General features: G+C 45.7%; 1 protein-coding gene across 3 annotated transcripts in view; it reads right to left on the reverse strand.

The window, feature by feature from the left end:
- Positions 1-20,657, reverse strand: part of ADGRB1 (adhesion G protein-coupled receptor B1) — a 393,844-nt gene that overhangs the window by 190,316 nt on the left and 182,871 nt on the right. For all 3 annotated transcript variants that reach the window (XM_081918643.1, XM_081918644.1, XM_081918645.1), the window contains exons 3-5: positions 17,073-17,231; positions 2,200-2,307; positions 565-729 (exon numbers count right to left, since the gene is read on the reverse strand). In XM_081918643.1, coding sequence (XP_081774769.1) covers positions 565-729; positions 2,200-2,307; positions 17,073-17,231 — 432 coding nt within the window. The remainder of the gene's footprint in view (positions 1-564; positions 730-2,199; positions 2,308-17,072; positions 17,232-20,657) is intronic.

A 20,657-nucleotide genomic window follows, 5' to 3' on the forward strand; every position in this document is an offset into this window, starting at 1 on the left:
TCGGCCATGACTGGACATAATGGTCAGGGGTCCCTTTACCTTTATATTACTCATCTTCCAATTAGTATCCAAAAGTAAATATTAAATAAATAGGTCATTTTTTATGAATCCCTCCAACACCCTGACCTCAATAATAACCTTGCTTGCTTGTTGATTTTTTTTTTTTTAAGAAACCACTCAAGTTGGCAACATTTTTGTGGCTAGAGTGAAGTCAGTGGATTTGTGAATGTCTTGCAAGTTGCAAAGCAAGTTTCTGTCTCTCTAGAGAGCATGGGTGAAATGTCAAAATGATGGAGGTAGCGGAATACAATCCATTTTCCTCGGGCTGCGGGCCTTAGCACCCGGTGTAGCTCCAGAAAGTATGCATACTAATTGCAGAAATTTGCTTAGGGGGTGGGAGGTAATCAACTCAGGTTGCAGAATTCCTCTTCCTTTGTTGCAGAAGTCACGTGACCTTAGAGCAGAGCCTATTAGCATGCAGATGAGTAGATATAGCGCCCACTTCCCTGTGGTTGGGGAGGTAGCGGCAGGGAGAATTATATGTGAGCCGTGGAAGGTCATCACCTGGACAGACGGCGGAGTTGTTGCACTGCCGCTGCTCCCGGAGGGGCCCGCTGCATTGCGTGCTGTAGGAATACGACACACAGAACCTCGTCCTAGTCTGCCAGCCCTCCCCGCAGGTGGTCGAACACACGCTCCATGGGGACCACTCCTCAGCAGCTGGATCACCTGTCGGGGTGCAGAACATGTCAACATCTGGCCCAGGGCTGTCTGCTACAACCTGGCGGGGGGCTCTCCAAAATGCTGACCAGGTACATTCCTGGCCCTCCTACCTGGCAGTGGCCTGGGACAACATTGCATGTAAAGTGGGAAGTATCCAGCATGGTGCAAAACCAAAGATCCCATCACCCCCCATCATCTCTCCCCATTGCCATGGTGGCTGGTATTGATGGGAGAAGCATTCAGAGTTGGCATAATAATAATAATAATAATAATAATAATAATAATAATAATAATAATTTTTATTTATACCCCGCCCTCCCCAGCCAAGGCTGGGCTCAGGGCAGCTAACAAGCAATAATAAAAACAAGTTGAATGAATGCAACTCAACAAGTTGAATGAATGCAACAAGATTAAAATGCAGCATTAAAATATTGAAACATTAAAATATTAGAATGCAGCCTCATCACAGGAGGAGAAAGGACAAAGAAAAGAGAAAGAGGGGGAGGGAATCAAATTGGCTCCAAGCCAAAGGCCAGGTGCAACAACTCTGTCTTACAGGCCCTGTGGAAAGAGATCAGATCCTGCAGGGCCCTGGTCTCATGAGACAGAACGTTCCACCAGGCTGGAGCCAGTGTTGAAAAGGCCCTGGCTCTGGTTGAAGCTAATCTGACTTCCTTAGGGCCCGGGACCTCTAGGATGTTGCTATTTATGGACCTTAAGGTCCTCTGCGGGGCATATCGAGAGAGGCGGTCCCATAGGTATGAGGGTTCTAGGCCAGAGGCACAAGACATTTTTGTATGGCTAGGCTAGTAAATCTCCAAGTGTGGAGACTCCAGAGGAATAGTCGGAGGTGGGGCTGACATTTCTCATGCTGCCTAGTGGAGGTGCTGTTCCTGGTTATAGTCTAATCGTGTCTGGGCTTTGCCTTTTCAGTGACTGGTTCCTGTGTTTTCGCAGGCCCCTCTGTCCTTGAATCGCACATTCAAATGAGGTTGCTCTCGCCTCCTCCAAGTCAGAATTAATTCCGTCTCCTATAGTCAAAATTATGCACCATTTATACATCAAATACCCAAGGATTAGCAGAAGTGGTGTTAGCCTCCAGAAAAAATTAGAGCTGGAATGTATTAAATTGTTAGGGCTGTGATCCAATGACTGCATAGATTAGTTTACTAAATTCTGCATATCTCTCATTTCGTGATGCACGATCCACACAGGGAATCTGTGTCGGCTGCGCATGCCCTGCCACATCCCAGCACTTTTAAATTCCATCGGTTTTAATGGGGAAGTCAAACATGTGCAAATCTGTGCTCTGTTGAAACTAACTGGACTTAAAATGTGCTTAACTCTGGCTGGGTCACACAGGAATTTTGTGAAGCCGTTGTGCATCAATTTCCTTTCTCAGATACCTTATACACTGGTAAACATAACCGAGTCAATGACTACCTTATCCTCCTTTCAGTTGTGCTAATGACTTACCTATTTGAGGCGCAGGATACCCATACTGTTGCATGTCGTCGGCATCATCTCTCTTCCGGTTATCTGTGGACCTCAGTGACTGGCTTCGGGAATTGTAATGTCCATTGGCTAGGATTAAAAAGGGGGGTCCAGCATAAATCAACCATCCACCGATTCTGCAAAGCCTTCCCCCCCCACCATGAAATTTCATTTCAAATGCAAAGCAAAGCACATGTCAAAACATTTTGTAATCAAAGCACCTATTGCATCGGTACTTAGAGTCATGCTGACCGTTTCCCCATAGAAACACCAAACCACAAAGCCCCTTTTGAACTTCTGCCTGGCGGCTATTAAAAACATAGGAGTACTTTTAGAAGCGGTGACACCATCAATGCTTTTTAACCCCCAGCAACCTCTTCCTCGTTCCTACGGCATTCCAAGCATAAAGGTATGGTTTAGCTTAGAAGGGATGGGCATCACAGTAATAATAATAATAATAATAATAATAATAATAATAATAATAATAGTTTCCCCAGCAACTTTGGGCAGCTCCCAACAAGAAGAATTTTAATAATAATTTCATTATTTGTACCCCGCCCGTTTGACTGTGTTGCCTCAGCCACTCTGAGAGGCTTCCAGCATATATAAAAACAGAATAAAACATTAAAGACTTTCCTAAACAGGGCTGCCTTCAAATGTCGTCGAAAGGTTATGTAGTTACTCATCTCCTTGACACCTGATGGGAGGGCGTTCTGCAGGGTTGGCGCCACTGCTGAGAAGGCCCTCTGCCTGGTTCCCTGAAACCTCACTTCTCACAGTGAGGGAACTGCCAGATGGTCCTCGGAGCTGGACCTCAGTGACCAGACCAAGAGATGGGGGCTCTTCTCTGTCCTGCCTCCATGGTCAGAAACAGCAATACTTCTGACTACCAATTGCTGGAAACTGCAGGAGGAGAAAAGGCTCTTGCATTTGAGTCCTGCTTGCTGGTTTCCCACAGGCTGGCCAATCTGAGAACAGGATGCTGGACTAGGTTATTATTATTCCTGTGGAACGCCTTTCCATCAGATGTCAAAGAGATAAATAATTATACAACCTTCTGTAGACATATGGTGCTGGAGGAGACTCTTGAGAGTCCCATGGACTGCAAGAAGATCAAACCTCTCCATACTGAAGAAAATCAGCCCTGAGTGCTCACTGGAAGGACAGATTGTGAAGCTGAGGCTCCAGTACTTTGGCCACCTCATGAGAAGAGAAGACTCCCTGGAGAAGACCCTGATGTTGGGAAAGATGGAGGGCACAAGGAGAAGGGGACGGCAGAGGACGAGATGGTTGGATAGTGTTTTCGAGGTTACCAGCATGAGTTTGACCAAACTGCGGGAGGCAGTGGAGGACAGAGGTGCCTGGCGTTCTCTGGTCCATGCGGTCACGAAGAGGCGGACACGACTAAATGACTAAACAACAACTGTAGACATCTGAAGGCAGCCCTGTATCAGGAGGCTTTTAATGTGTGATATTTGTTGTTGTTGTTGTTGTTGTTGTTGTTGTTGTTGTTGTTGTTGTTGTGTTTTTGCATATCCTGTTGGAAGCTGCACAGAGTGGATGGGGCAACCTAGTCAGATGGACAGAGTAATAATAATAATAATAATAATAATAATAATAATAATATGAATCAATGACCAGATCCAGCAAGCTGTTCTCGTGTTCTTACATTAACCAAGCTGCATAGCTGTGGGCGCTTCAAGGAAAATTCCCAACCCTACAATGTATGCAGAGTGCATCTCTTATCTTTGGGAACAGCAGCAGTGAGCAGTCCTGCTATTAGAGACCAAGGCTAATCTTCTGTGTGTCTGCAAGTATAACACACATGCTCAGCAATATTTGGGTGGCTGATGGTTGTTAAAGAGACAAGTGGAAAGACGAAGACAACAAGTTTAATTTCAGTACGGCTTTTGACAAAGTAGCCCCTGATATTCTTGCAGAGAAGATGGTAAAGTGTGGGCTGGACTAGGTAACTGTTAGGTTAAGGAAGCTTTTCAAAATTTGATAACGTCTCTCTCTCTATATATATATTCTCTTTTTGTTAACAGAACTTCTGTGCTTTCTAGCATGGTTCCTGCTGGTGGCGAGGAAGAAGACAAATTCTCTGGCAGGATCCAGCAAGTTTGTTCAGCGGGAGATAATCCCATCGGCCTTTCTCCTGCTCGGCACCCGGGTTCCACCTGATGAACCGCTCCTAATGACTGATCTCGCTTGCTAATGAGTTGTGTGATTGCTTTCTGCTCCCCTGCTGGCGTGCCTGGTCTCAGCTGCTGTGCCTGTTGCTAATTAAAGCTGATGGGGCAAAAGGCCTGAATTTTAAGAAGTTCTCTTTCTTGGGAGAACAAAAACAAAAGCCCCCATTGAGGCCACCTGACAACCCGCCCCAAAATCAGAGTCCCTTCCCCAGCATCTGGTCTTGAGTTGAACTGGGAGCCTTTGAGGGTCTATGGATCACCAGAAGTTCCACAACAGCAAAGGTGCATCTAGCCTTGTTGTTGTTGTTTAGTTGTTTAGTCATGTCCGACTCTTCGTGACCCCCTGGACCAGAGCATGCCAGGCACTTCTGTCTTCCACTGCCTCTCGCAGTTTGGTCAAACTCATGCTGGTAGCTTCAAGAACACTGTCCCACCATCTCATCCTCTGTCGTCCCCTTCTCCTTGTGCCCTCCATCTTTCCCAACAGCAGGGTCTTTTCCAGGGAGTCTTCTCTTCTCATGAGGTGGCCAAAGTCTTGGAGCCTCTGCTCCAGTGAGCACTCAGGGCTGCTTTCCTTAAGAATGGATAGGTTTGATCTTCTTGCAGTCCATGGGACTCTCAAGAGTCTCCTCCAGCACCATAATTCAAGAGCATCAATTCTTCTAGCCCTAGGTTTCAAATTAAGTGAGGAGGGGGCCCTGGGCCTTCAGTGGCTCTATAAGAACAGGGTGGACATGTGCCCTCCTTTACAGAGGACAGTCTTCTTTTTGAAGGATCTTGGGCAGCCAACCCTGTGGAACCATTGAACTCATCCCTGCAGGAGTCTGTAATGACTAGCAACTTGGATGGTTCTAAAAGTGAATTGTTCAAATTCATGGGCAAAGGCACAGTTGTATCTGAAATTATGGTAGGGGAGATGCTCAGAAATGTGCTTCTCAGAATCCTACAGTTGGGAGGGGCCCTGAGGGTCATCTAGTCCAACCCCCCCACAATGCAGGAATATGTAGCTGCTTCTTACAGGGATTGAACCTGCAACCTTGGCATTGTCAGCAGCATGCTCTAGCCATGATGGCTACGCTCTGCCACCATAGTCAAAGGCAGCAAAGCTTCTGAATGCCAGTTGCTTGAAACCACAGGAACATAGCTGTCAACGTTTCCCTTTTTTTAAGGGAAATTCCCTTATGCCAAATAGGATTCCTCGTGAGAAAAGGGAAAAGTTGACAGCTATGCACAGGAAGGGAGAGGGCTGTTGTGCTTGAGTCCTCCATCCAGATTTCCCAGGGGCATCTGGTTGGCCACTGTGAGAACAGAATGCTGCCCTAGATCTTGGCTTGATCAGGCAGGCTCTTCTTATTTTCTTATGCTCTTAGGTATGTATCAAGAATTAAGCTCCTTTGGTCTGTCTAGAACCTACAGCCAATTACTGTATTTTTTGCTCTATAAGACTCACTTTTTCCCTCCTAAAAAGTAAGGGGAAATGTGTGTGCGTCTTATGGAGCGAATGCAGGCTGTCCAGCTATCCCAGAAGCCAGAACAGCAAGAGGGATTGCTGCTTTCACTGCGCAGTGATCCCTCTTGCTGTTCTGGCTTCTGAGATTCAGAATATTTTTTTTTCCTGTTTTCCTCCTCTAAAAACTAGGTGCGTCTTATGGTCTGGTGTGTCTTATAGAGCAAAAAATACGGTAGATTCACAGGGATGACCCTGAGTTCTAATTTGGCATGGGCAAAACTGTCAAATTCAGGTTCTCATTCCTCCTCCTCCTCCTTTATTAAAATTTGTATAACACATTTCATCTGAAGATCACAGAGTGGTTTACAACATACAAATGCAAAATGAGGACACAAATTGCATAATAATAACAAGAACCCCCTTCACACAAACACATTTAAAAGGTCCTGGGAAGTTAAGCAGCCAAAAGCCTGGTTAAAGAGAAAGGTTTTCATCTGGTGCCTAATTTTTTCTCCCTGGGGAGAGCATTCCACGAACCAGGAGCCACTGCAGAAAAGGCCCTGTTCTCATGTTGCCACCTTTCGGGCATCTCATGGAGGAGGTACATGGCCTCAGATGAGTCAGAATCTTCCATTTCAAAATCAGTCACTGTTTTTATGTCCTCGTCAAAATTCGCCGCCAGGTTTCTCCTATCCTACACATGTTGGTATGCACTTTTGTCCAGCAGATGCATTTCCCACAAGCTGTTTTCAATAATATACGCCTTTCATCATTCAATAATATACGCCCTTTACCATTTATGTGAGAGAGATTTGACTGACCAACTGCTTTGCAAAATTCGGGGAAGCAAGGCTTTTAGTGAATAGGTTGTGTTTCACTTTGTGCATTATTTTGGGAACTGTGAATCATGTAGATTCTCTTTTCAATGTGAACTGCACCAGATTCCTCTCCGCCCCCCCAAAGTCCTAGTTCCATTATGATGAGAGAGGCCGGGGGAAGAGAGTTCCCTCTATCTGCTTTCCCCACCCCATGCCTAGAAACATTCCATCGTGCCTCTCCTTAGCTGCCTTCCCTCCCAGCTAAATAATGCAGAATGCTGTAGGCTTTCTTCGTGGGAAAGGTGCTTCACTCCGCCAATGACTGTCAGGTGCATCAATGTGCCACGTCAGTGCCAAGACTCATTATTCATGTCGCGCAACCTGTGGCAGAAGCCTGATCTGCCACAGCAATCCTTGTGGGGTTTTTAAATATATATTTTTTTATGATGTAGATCTTGTAAAAGGTCATCTCTCAGCGAAGGAGTATTAAGACATTACTGACTGACAGCAGGCTTATCCCACGCATAGCACGTCAAGGAACCGTTTACAAGCCCAGCTGATGCAGAAGAACTCTTCTGTCACCCTGGGAGCACGAGGGAGATGCTTCATGTTATCTTGCAAGGGGTGATATTTTGGGGCATTTGAGGGGTGGGTGGCAGCCAGCAGCAAACCCATGATCGGGTACCCTTTGAATGCCAGGGAAAACATACGGATCCCCAAGTTGTTTCTGAAAGAAGCGTGTTGAGCGAGCCAGCCCTTTGATGTGCATCAGTTTCGACAGCTGCCTGGTGTGGTGGTGGTGGTGGAGGAGAACCAAGCCTGCAGAACAAGGAGGTGGAAGCCTCTGCCACGCCTGATCTGCGTATACCCGGTATATTCTGAAATGTCAGACACTGCTGCTTGCCAGACGGCAGTGTGCTCCCAATTCAACTGGCTCCCTCACTGCTATCGTTTTCAGAGAGTAAACAGGAGCTGCTGGTGATGTTCTCAGCCCGCTCTGTGGCACCGTCTCATGAAACCCACAGGCGTTGGCACTTTGCGACGACGTGCCAGGGAGCGTGTTGACATACTGTTGCTTCAGCTTGGATTTATTTATTAATTGGCTGGGTAGGTGACGGTGATGGGAATTCACCCTGCTGAAGCACCAATTCAAAGCAGCTTGAAATCATGGTCTTTGCTCCTCAACCTGCAAAAGTCTTCCCAGTATATCTTTCCAGTATATCTGAAGGAGCGTCTCCTCCCCCATCGTTCTGCCCGGAGACTGAGGTCCAGCTCCGAGGGCCTTATGGCGGTTCCCTCACTGCGAGAGGCCAAGTTACAGGGAACCAGGCAGAGGGCCTTCTCAGTAGTGGCGCCCGCCCTGTGGAACACCCTCCCATCAGATGTCAAAGCGATAAACATATACCTGACATTCAGAAGACATCTGAAGGCAGCCCTGTTCAGGGAAGTTTTTAATATGTGACATTTTAGTGTATCTTTCATCTTTGTTGGAAGCCGCCCAGAGTGGCTGGGGAAACCTAGCCAGATGGGCGGGGTACAAACAATAAATTATTATTATTATTATTATTGTTATTATTATTATTATTATTATTATTATTCGGTTGAGCTCAACTGCAAGTCCCCTCTTTGGGGGTAAAAATATGATCTGCCGAAGAATGGATGCTTTTGAATTATGGTGCTGGAGGAGACTCTTGAGAGTCCCATGGACTGCAAGAAGATCAAACCTATCCATTCTGAAGGAAATCAGCCCTGAGTGCTCCCTGGAAGGACAGATCCTGAAGCTGAGGCTCCAAGACTTTGGCCACCTCATGAGAAGAGAAGACTCCCTGGGAAAGACGCTGATGTTGGGAAAGGTGGAGGGCACAAGGAGAAGGGGACGGCAGAGGACGAGATGGCTGGACAGTGTTCTTGAAGCTACCAGCATGAGTTTCAAATAGTCCACAAATTTACTCCAATCTTCTGAGAATCTCTGGTCCCTCACATTTTGAATTCTTCCTGTTATACAGATGGACTAATTCTGCATAGTTCATCAGTTTCAGGGCAGGCATGTCCAACAGGTAGATTGTGACCTGCCCCTAGATCACTGGATGTCTGTGGTAGATCACTGGTAGATCACTGGCTCCCCTCAAAGAAGTTCAACAAGTTTGGCTCGCCTAAAAAAAAAAGCTCAACATATTTGCCCTGCACCCCCCCAAAAAAAATGGGGCTTTCCTCATCCCTAAAAGAAGCTCAACAACTTTGACCTGAACCCCAAAAAAGGGATCACTGCCAGTTTTTAACTCTATGAGTAGATTGCAGTCTCTTGGGAGTTGGCCACCCCTGCTCTAGGGCATTGACTGGCAAATGCTCTCCAGTGTTTCTGGCAAAAAATATCCCCAGCCCTCCCTGGTATTGCCAGGGATCGAACCTGAGACCTTCTACATGAAAGCAGGTGTCCTACCACTGAGTATACCTACAGTATCGTGAGATGTATTGATCTTTCAGAGGGAGGCACATTGCTGTTCTATGTAGCTAGAGTCTTCCTAGAACACACGCCCTTCCTATTTTCTGAACTTTCTGTGTATTTTGGGTGTGAAAGGTTTAATTATGACAAAAAGAAAAATACTGTTTTAGCATCACATACTGTGAGGAGGCTGATTGGAAATGTATATTCTGAATTGAAGCAGGGGTGGGTGGAAACTGCTAGTTCTGCCGCATAACTATTTTAAAAAAGCACTTCTCCGCTGTTAATTTAGACTCCAGTGTGAAGTCTGAATTAATTAGAAATGTCTTCCAGAACACTGATTATTTTGCCAACACATGAAGGCTTGAGGCAAGTGTCTGCCCACTTTTCCAGTCATAATTCTAATGCATTTAAAGCCCACCTTCTCTCCAAGAATTAACAGGGCTTTCTCCCCTCCATTTTTTCCCTCACAACAACCCTGCGAGGTACGTTATGCTAAGAGAGCATGACTGACTCAAGGTTGTGGGATGTGAGACACAAGAGCAATCAAGTACAACATTCCTAGAGTGAACATGTTTGCACATGGGGAGGAATGTTTGTCCAGCCAGCAGGTAAACCTCCTGTTTCCTTCTGGGCTGGGACAGACTTCCTCTGCATGTGACTAGAGGTGGGTGTGGCCTCACCTGTGCAGGTAACGACAAAAGCACAGGGCAGGGCAGCCATCTCTCTCTCTTTGACCACATGCATCGAAGAAGCAACATCTGCTTAGCCAAAGATGCTCTCTTGTCCTCCAGCCAAAAGAGGACAGAGGGACTGTCTCCTTATGAGACAGTTTCCAGGTGTATGTTATTTTTCTAAGCTAAGTCTGCCTTCTGGGATCTGATTGTGGACAGAATGTGAGTAAACTCTTTTTTATACTTTTATAGAGGACTGTGTTGTGTCTTATCTTTTATGAGGGAATAAGGGGAAAATACCAGAACAGTTATTACAGAGGCTTTAGGGAGCCTGAGCAAATGCATCCGCTGCAAGTTTATAAAGGGGAATGTTACTCTGCTAAATTGTGAACTTGTTTATACAAGTTGAAAAGGCTATAATCAAATAATATATCCTCTCCTGCACCCCTGAACATTCCCACAAAGGTCTCCTAAGAAGCAACAAGGATCAGTCCTGTCCAACCCTAAACAACTGTGCTGTGACAGCTGGGGAGGTTGAGAGGCTCTGGCTATCAACGTTTGGACACCTGATTGCTCCAAGGCCCTCTTGATCACATGGGAACTACATTTCCCATCATGCCAAGGGCATGGACAAGCCCTGTAGCATCCCAGGGCTAAAAGAGCATGCAACTGGTAGACTCTTATTCAGACTTCGGTTTGCTGAAGAATTTATAGTTATTGTTGCACAACAGTAGGGAGGGAGGGGGGGGAGAAATCCAGTTCACTTGGCATTTTAATGTAAAGCTCACTAACTGCTGCCTACGGAAACATTACACAAACAGAAACACGGCTGTTCTTAACAATTACCACTGTTCAGATGCATATATTAAGGGGGAAATGTTCATGAAATGCACAAATTAGTAAAAATATCATTACACAAATGCATCCTACTAGGAAAAATGTTCCTATTTGGAGAAAATTTGCTAAAATACTTGGTTTTTAAAAAATAAATAAATCACAAACGAATGCAAAATTGTGGAGAACGGAATTTAAGACTGGAGAAATGAGAAACTGATAATAATGGAAACTGACCAATTTCTCCATCACTTCATACCTGTGACAAGGTGTGCCAAGTCTCAGATGCTAACAAGCAGCTGTAGACCATGATCAGATTTGCTTTAGACCACTGTCAGCTGGTGAAGAGAGATCACCTTGCCAACAAAGGTCCCTATAGTTAAAGCTATGGTTTTCCAAGTAGTGATGTATGGAAGTGAGAGCTGGACCATAAAGAAGGCTGATCGCCGAAGAATGGATGCTTTTGAATTATCGTGCTCTTGAATTATGGAGACTCTTGAGAGTCCCATGGACTGCAAGAAGAACAAACCTCTCCATTCTGAAGGAAATCAGCCCTGAGTGCTCACGGGAAGGACAGATCCTGAAGCTGAGGCTCCAATACTTTGGCTACCTCATGAGAAGAGAAGACTCTCTGGAAAAAAATCCTGATGTTGGGAAGGATGGAGGGCACCAGGAGAAGAGGGCAACAGAGGACGAGATGGTTGGATAGTGATTTTGAGGTTACCAGCATGAGTTTGACCAAACTGCAAGAGGCAGTGGAGGACAGAGGTGCCTGGCGTTCTCTGGTCCATGGGGTCACGAAGAGTCGGACATGACTAAGCGACTAAACAACAACAACAGCTGGTGTAACGGCTCTGAAGTTCCCCTAACACTCTTTTATGGGAATACCTGTGATTCCTGCATTCCAGGGTGTTGGACTAGATTGTTCTTTGGGCCCCTTCCATCTCTATGGTTTTATAATTTTGTTAATATTCTCCAAATTCTTTGGGAGCGCCTGCTGTCTGATCCCAGGTGAGAACTTGCCAGATCTTCTCCTTGCTTTCCACCAAACCATTCCTTCCTTGTCCACTAGACAAAGTACATCTCTTCTCTCTCCCCCCCCCTCACATAATGGTCAGATGATGTTAGTTGCTGGCTGCTGAGATGTGTTTGGCCTGTGAAACCGCTACCTTGGTCCACGTCCAATAGATGGCTGAGGTCTCCGTGTCTGAATTAGCAAGGAAGGGATCGCTGGGTTCTTTGCCTCAAGCAAGCAATAAACAGAAATTACTACAAACTCTGGATGCTGTCCTACAAACCGGCTTTTCTCTCCCCCCCAAAAAACAACAACAACATCAAACTGGCTGGACGGAAAGAAAAGACACCAGCTGGGGGAAAAGGAAAATGGCTGTTGTTAAACCTGAAGTAATTCTGTTTTCAATCTGCAATAAACAGTAATTCTCACCAAGACCCTGGAGGCATCAGACTTTTGCCTACGAAGACACTCAGAAGCCGGCATTTATATGCAAAAGCTGACGCCACCTATGAAATGCTAGTGCCCTTTATTGCTTTTCTTGGGTTGGAATCTGAGGCTGTGGAAGGTATTGGCTGGTCTTTGTTTATTTCTTTCCTCCCTTGTGGTTGCCACCAGCTGGTAACTTCCATGGGGCAGAGACCTGACAGCATGACACACTGGCTAAAATTCTGGGTGGGCACTGCGCCCAATACGTGTTTGCAGCCTGGGGCAAATTACAGTGTCGTATGCCAGTCCCTCAATCCCACACAGAGAGGGTGGCTAGAACAGGAACTGAATCTCAGTTCAGCACTGCAGAAAGGACAGGAGACTTCACTGCATCTGAAAACACAGGGCAGGAGAGGGCAATTGATGGTCCTAATGGCTGCGTTCTGCCTCCATAATTGGAAGTGGAGGCAGTGAGAGATTTTACCTTCTTGGGCTCCACGATCACTGCAGATGGTGACAGCAGTCACGAAATTAAAAGACGCCTGCTTCTTGGGAGAAAAGCAATGACAAACCTAGACAGCATCTTAAAAAGCAGAGATAACACCTTGCCGACAAAGGTCGGTATAGTTAAAGCTATAGTAATCCCAGTAGTGATGTAGGGAAGTGAGAGCTGGACCATAAAGAAGGCTGATGGCCAAAGAATTGGTGCTTTTGAATTATGGTGCTGGAGGAGACTCTTGAGAGTCCCATGGACTGCAAGAAGATCAAACCTCTCCATTCTGAAGGAAATCAGCCCTGTGTGCTCCCTGAAAGGACAGATCCTGAAGCTGAGGCTCCAAGACTTTGGCCACCTCATGAGAAGAGAAGACTTCCTGGGAAAGACCCTGATGTTGGGAAAGATGGAGGGCACCAGGAGAAGGGGACGGCAGAGGACGAGATGGTTGGACAGTGTTCTCGAAGCTACCAGCATGAGTTTGACCAAACTGCGGGAAGCAGTGGAAGACAGGAGTGCCTGGTGTGCTCTGGTCCAGGGGGTCACGAAGAGTTGGACACGACTAAACGACTAACCAACAACAGAGGGAGAGGGAACTGCTTGGAAGACTGTGTTTAAAGTACAAAGGCTGGGATGCCGGAGTTGCTCTGGGGAAATTGAGCTGGATTTGGAAAGGGAGAAATTGATTGCTGCTCTGATGCTACAGAAAACCAATGCCTTAGCTATTCTGTTTTATGACACAAGCAGATGAGGTTCTCCTTTAAGCAAACAAGCAAACAAAATAGAAAAGGGAAGAAGAAGAGGACCACCCCACCCATCCTGGAGCCGCTGAAAGAATTGGAAATGGACACAGGAGGAAATATCAAATCTCTCTCCTTCTGCACTTAGGTGCATTTGATTCATTTTTAAAAAATATGCTAAAAACCTGCATGAGATCCAGATCACAAACCTCCCGCCGTCTCATCTAATCCTGGCCCTCAGTCCCACGCCTATTTGGAGAGCTGATGGAGCACAGATAGAGGCGAATCAACAAGGGGAAACTTTGGCAAGGATCCCTCTGCCCGTCTAGACAAATTAGTCAAAGGGAATGAAAAGATGAAAGCCTAATGCAGTGGAAAGTTTCCTTTTAAAGATTCCAGCTACAATATGATTTAACTTTATGGAAATGCCAAACAACGTGTGAAATCATTCTAGTCCTTCCAGGGCTCAACCTTTTCTGAGCCAGGGCTGTTGCATCCATGACTCTGCTAAGGAAACAAAATAAAAAAATATATTAAAAAATTCCTTCCAGTAGCACCTTAGAGACCAACTAAGTTTCTTATTGCTATGAGCTTTCATGTGCATGCACACTTCTTCAGATACGAAAGCTCACACCAATAACAAACTTAGTTGGTCTCTAAGGTGCTACTGGAAGGAATTTTTAAATTTATTTTTATTTTGTTTCGACGACGGCAGACCAACATGGCTACCTACCTGTAACTCTGCTAAGGAAGTCCACTTTTCCCTTCCTTTTGAAGAAAGTTATAATTTCTTTTTTTAAAAAATAGACACACCAACAACTTTTGCATGCCTTCCCCAACATGGTGCTCTCCAGAAGTTTTGAACTCACCAGGTAGATAGAGAGAAGCTTTTCTCCCTCCGTCATAACACTATAACTCGTGGGTGTCCCACGAAGGTGAATGTTGTAAGATTCAGGACAGATAAAAGCCCCCGCGCAATTGGGGGAATCCCTGGCCACGTCACTCCCATGGCCAGCCAATCGGCTAGCTCTGGGGGCCTGGCTTACCCTATTTAACGCAGGCGTGGCTGGGGATCTCTTTCTTTTGCCGCCTCCAGCTGTTCCTCTTTCCACCCTCCCGCCCTATAAGGTTCTCATTCCTTGACCTTGGTTGGTCGCCGTTGAGGGGCCTGCTAGGAATTTTTCCACTTGGCAAACTGGCACCAGCCACTTGGTTTTTGCCTACCTCATAGCAAATCGTCACAACTTTCTGGGTGTTGGCGGTTAGGCATTGGTATTGTTCTGTAGATGGAAGAGGGGAGGAAGCGCCATCACCTGCCCCACATATTGAAGGGTAGTCTGATAAAGGATTCCAGGTGGCATAGCCCTGTCTGAAGCCTAGGGAGGTTAGAGCCTAAGGCACGCCCCTTATCGGTGACACCGGGGGAGCTCCTAGTTGATGTGCATCAGCAGGACTCCCCCTACTGGTGGTTAACCCTTCCCGGACTTCAAGCGGATGGGCTGGAGTTGGATATAGTCAGTTAGGACCAATGCCTAAGCCAATACCGCTCATCACCTGTAACCAATAAAGTTGTGGCGTTATTTAGCCCATTAACCTTCATAATTGTGTCATGTGTCTTTATTTCCCCGGGGGGGGGGGGGACTCGCCACACAACTCACTGCCACAGGATGGTCACCAACTTGGATAGCTTTAAGAGGAAATTAGACAAATTCATGGAGGAGAGGGCTATCAATGGCCTCTAGCCATTGCTCTGCCTCCGCAGTTGGAAGCAGCAATGCTTCTGAATTACAGTTGCTGGAAACCACAGGAGGGGAGAGTGGTCTTGTGTTTGAATCCTGATTGTGGGTTTCCCGATAGAGGCATCCGGCTGACCACTGTGAGAACAGGATGCCGGAGCGTATGGGTCATGGGCCTGAGCTAGCAGGCTCTTAATTCATCATGACAATTTATCATCGCCGCTATTTCTGCAGGTCTATGGACAGCCGTATCCTCTGGCAAGCTGTTGGGCTGCTTGCAAAACCAACATTTCAAACTGAAATTTGACAGAGATGCAATTTCCACAAAGCTCTGTTATCAATCCGATCCGCCAGCAATATTCACCCCACGGCCATTAACTAATGCAAGTTTCAGGTGGACATTTAAAGGCTGCAATTCCCTTCATCTCTTGTACATGTTTTTAAAGAGGAAGCATCTTTGTTTTGTGCTTCTAGGGAAAGCTGGAAGCCACAAGAGGGGGCAGTGGTCTTGTGCTCACATCCTGCTCCCAGGTTTCCCACAGCCACTGTGAACACGGGATGCTGGACTAGATGGGCTGCTGGCCTGATCCAGCAAGCTATTCTTGTGCTCTTTATGTTCCTATTGCCTCTGGAGCTGATGGGAGTTGTAGTTTAAAATATCTGGAAGGCACCAGGCTGCAGGAGAATGGACTGGTCGGAAGGTCTAATCAAATGTATTTCACTGAAAACCACAGGAAAAGTTGGAGATAAAGGTATAATTATAATCAGCAAGGCTCGCTCACATTAGCCTGCCCGTAGTAGTTACTGTCATTTGTGGGAAATACTGAAAATGAGCTAGGCAGTGCCCACATACCATTTCTCCAGGCCTGGTACAAACTTGTAAGATGTCCCTCCTTACCATTCCACCATGATCTCTTGCCTGTTTCAATAAACGGGGGGATTAATTGGCCTCATTTAGCTCTCATTTCTGGCTGCTTGATTTGCATTTATAGGCAGACATAGCAGTACAGCACGGCGCAGAAATGTCAGGATGCACAAAAGGCAAACACTCTTTAGACCAGGGATGGGGAACCTGTTGCTCTACAGACATTGCTGAACGACAACTCCCACCGACCCTCGCCATTGGGCATGCTGGCTGGGGCAGGTTGGAGCTGGATTGCAAAAGATTCCACAACTCTGCCTTAAGGCAAACCACGGTAGTGTGTCCTATTCACCAGAATCTGATAGTTTTTAAATAATAATTTTCATCTGAGGAATCTTGGAGATTATGTATAAGGGTGAGTTGCAAATTCCCTGTTGATAACAGGGGCTCTCCTGATCTCATAGAACCATAATAATAATAATAATAATAATAATAATAATAATAATAATAATAAATTATTTATACCCCGCCCATCTGGCTGAGTTTCCCCAGCCACTCTGGGTGGCTCCCAATCAAGTATTAAACACAATACAGCATTAAGTATTAAAAGCATAGGGTTGGAAGGGACCCAGGGTCATCTAGTCCAACCCCAGAAAAACTTTCTGACAGTAAGAGCTGTTTGGCAATGGAATAGACTCCCACAAGAGGCAGTGGACTCTCCTTCCTTGGAGGTCTCTAAGCAGAGGTTGGATGACCATCTGTCATGGATGCTTTAGCCGTGATTCCTGCATTGTGGGATTCCTGCATTGTGGGATTCCTGCATTGTGGGATTCCTGCATTGTAGGATTCCTGCATTGTTGGACTAGATGACCCTGGGTCCCTTCCAGCTCTTACGATTCTATGATTCTCCTCCCCCCTCAACACCCCCCAAAATCAGTTCCAGGGGTTCCTACCATCATCTACAGCAAATTTGGGGGGAGGCTGCACGAGGAGAGGGAAGGGAAGGGAAACGTATTTCGTGCAAGCAGAAGTCTTTGTGACAATGTAATGATTTCATTGGACGCAACCCACAGTCCGGTGCAAACCTTAATGGGGCCTGAATGTGAGCAACGCTTCTGCACAGATATGAGGATCATGAAGGTGGTGAGCTGGAAACCCAAGCCACTTACGGTTGCAAGCTTTCCTGTTGCACAGCCGGCCTTCTTCTAAGACTCCCTCGCAGATGATGCCATCGTCCGGAAGGGGCTGGCAGGTCCGGGTGCGAGTCTGCAGGCCTCCTCCGCAGTCCCGGGTGCATTCTCCCCACAGTGACCATGGGTTCCATCCACCTGAGGACCAGCCAGGGGGAAAGAAAAAGAAAAGCCTCAGCTGCCATGCTTTGAACTTTAATAATAATAATAAAAATAAATAATAAATTTATACCCCGCCCTCCCCAGCCAGAGCCAGGTTTATGATGGCTAACACCAATAAAATCACAGTAAAAACATAGTGAGGCATCTGATCAAGATCTGTATTATGAGGCATCTGATCAAGGCCTGTATTTTAAAATGAGCTTTAAAATATATATATTTGCAGATGCTTGTGTGTTTTAATGCCAGGCAGAAGACCAGCTGTCTAAAAGACCGGCAGGTGTTTATCTTCCTGGACAAGGGCCCCCTTGATTTATTGCAGGAGACGAGTACCTCAGGGTTGTAAAAGGGAATTACAGGCTGGAAGCAAAAGGTCACACTGACCATACAAATTACAGAATGCTGCAAAAGCACTCATTGTTTAACAAAATATAATACCATGTGTCTTCCATTAGAGACTTGAGTCACAGGGTAAACGGCAAGAGCTAATGGAAACAGCAGATGGCTAGGGAAAGATGCTTCTCTCTGAAGCCGCTTTGAAGCTTCAGAGAACTTAGAGAATTTAGCTTTTACTAAGTTCCCTTTTTACTTTGAAAAGGCCTTTCCTTTCCTTCTAAAAAGCTATATATGTTAATGTATGAAATATATTGGCTTAAATGTAATTATGCAAAGGATTTAGAAAGTAAGAAATGTTAGATTCTTATGTTAGATTCTTATTTCATAGAATCATATAGTTGGAAGAGACCACAGGGGCCATCGAGCCCAGCCCCCTGCCAGGCAGGAAACACCATCAGAGCACTCCTGACATATGGTTGTCAGGCCTCTGCTTAAAGACCTCCGAAGAAGGAGATCTTTCATTGATGATGCATGAGAATGTGAACCCAAGATCTCTGACATCTGTTTAAAATAAAAATTTAAAACCATTAACCATCTGTTTTGGAGGGCAATAGGGCAAGGAGGGCAAGAGGTGAGCTGGTAATTAAGGTGCCTTGTTGAGGCAAATGTAAGATATATGACTATTTATTTGCCATTTATAGATAGAAGGAAATATAGCTCTTTGTCTCCCATAAAAGGTAATAGGAAATGGGTGTATCTTTTATGATTGGTTCTAGCAAACAGCCAAGAGGAATTTCAACCAGGCTGATTGGACAGAGGCAGCCAAAGGAGGAGCAAGGGGCCTGGGTTGAGGAAATATAAGTGCTGACCATCAGGGCTGGAGTGGGCAGAGCATTGGTAATCATATACCACTGTGTCTCTCATTTATTTGTCTGACAAATAAATTATTATTTTAATTTCTCTATTGCTGTGTTGAATATTTCATTCCAGCTAAGCGTTAACCACAAGCAGGGTGCTACAATAGTAGGTGGGGGGGGGGGAGGGGAGGGGAAAAAAACCAATTTAAAATACAGGTTAAAATGCAATTTAAAATCCAGCCTCATTTTAAAGTAGCTGATAAATCAAGGCCATAAGGGGAGGGCAACAGAAGGGTCAGACTGAGTCCAAACCAAAGGCCAGGTGGAACAGCTCTGTCTTGCAGGCCCTGCAGAAAGATGTCAAGTCTCACAGGGCCCTAGTTTCTTGTAACAGATTGGGTCCGGTGCTGAAAAGGCCCTGACCCTAGTTGAGACCAATCTAACCTCCCTGAGGCTTGGGAAACTTCAAGACACAGCCGCCATTCCCTCCATGTTTGTTTGCTTCACATATGCACCAGGGTCATTCAGAAATGGACCCTCCTTTTCCAGACACTATACATCATTGGTGGGTATTGTCTAATCTTCATCCTGGCTGAACTAGCAAAGCACCGTGGTTATTCATTGCAAATGAAACAGTTCTCTGCAGATGCTCAGGGGAGCTCTCTTCGCTCTCATTTCACCATGCGCTCCAGGGCTGAGTACAGCCCATCATTGGATGAGTTCTATATTTCTGTGACTACCAAGTGATGGGAAAAATGATGATGATGATGATGATGATGATGATGATGATGATGAACCTCTAAATCTTTTCTGAATTTCAATCCAAGTGGAATCCAGTGACACAGCCTTGCTGTGGTTTCCTTATGATCCAGCAACAGCTGATGACAACAAGAAGGGAAGAGTCGGAAAGTCGCATTTGCTGCCTTCATGAATAGCTAAAATTGACAAACTCCCTGGTTTCATTCAGAATCCTTGCAATCAAAGATGGGAAGTTATTATTGTGGAAAGCAACATTTGTTTTCTTAAGAGGAGGCGAAATCAGAAGACCAAATGACCGCCTCCCCAGATGCACATGCAAACACTTCTCATTCAGAGCATTTCCTCCCAGCTGCTGGCTCAGAATTCTCCCCAATTTTCTCTTCTTTTCTTTTGGCCTTAAATGGCTGGGTAGGGATGGGAGCGAGGGGAGGGGGAGATTTGCCAACTGCCTGGCTGGATTATTCAGCACTCTAGACGACGGGTGAAAATCCAGTGCTGCCGTCCTGCTCAAGGAATAGCTTTTAACTCAGCGTCCACCAACGTAAGAGAAGGAGAGGCAGTTTTGTGTGATTCTCCCTTCCCATTGTGTCACCTGCATCTGTTCCAGAGCATCAGAACCACTGGGTAGAACAGTGGGAATACCTGGGGGTGAGGAGTGGGAGATAAAAGTGGGCAGTATCAGTGGGTCGAGTTCATTAATTTTGTTGAATTAATTAAACTAAATAGTTTTAATTGGATTTTGAATAGGTGTGCAATTAATTGTGACTTTCGAATTTAATTGTGTTGTTATCTTGCTTGGTGGGTTGCAAAATCTGCTCTTCTGAATAATGCTCTCTCTCTCTCTCTCTACACACACACACACACACACACACACACACACAATTAAATTTTCTGTTTTTCACTTTAGAATATTTGTTTAGACAACCTTAAAATGCCAGTGACTTCCCTTCTTCTCTTTCCATGGTTTGTTTTGCATATCATAAATCCCTGCATATTTTACATAAACTAAACCATTCAGTATTCCATTATTAGATAAAGGTAAAGGGACCTCTGACCATTAGGTCCAGTCAGCGCTCATCTTGCTTTACTGGCCGAGGGAGCCGGCGTACAGCTTCCGGGTCATGTGGCCAGCATGACTAAGCCGCTTCTGGCGAACCAGAGCAGCGCATGGAAACACCGTTTACCATCCCACCGGAGTGGTACGTATTTATCTACTTGCACTTTGGCGTGCTTTTGAACTGCTAGGTTGGCAGGAGCAGGGACCGAGCAATGGGAGCTCACCCCATCATGGGGATTCGAACCGCGACCCTCTGATTGGCAAGTCCTAGGCTCTGTGGTTTAACCCACAGTGCCACCCATGTCCCAGATTCCATTATTACATCCAACAAAAAACCTTGTTTATGCTGTTGAATTTATCTTAATGCTGCCAAGATTTTTCAAATGTACACATTTT

This window comes from Podarcis melisellensis, assembly GCF_964234715.1.
Source record: "Podarcis melisellensis genome assembly, chromosome: 7".
Classification (NCBI taxonomy): Eukaryota; Metazoa; Chordata; class Lepidosauria; order Squamata; family Lacertidae; genus Podarcis; species Podarcis melisellensis.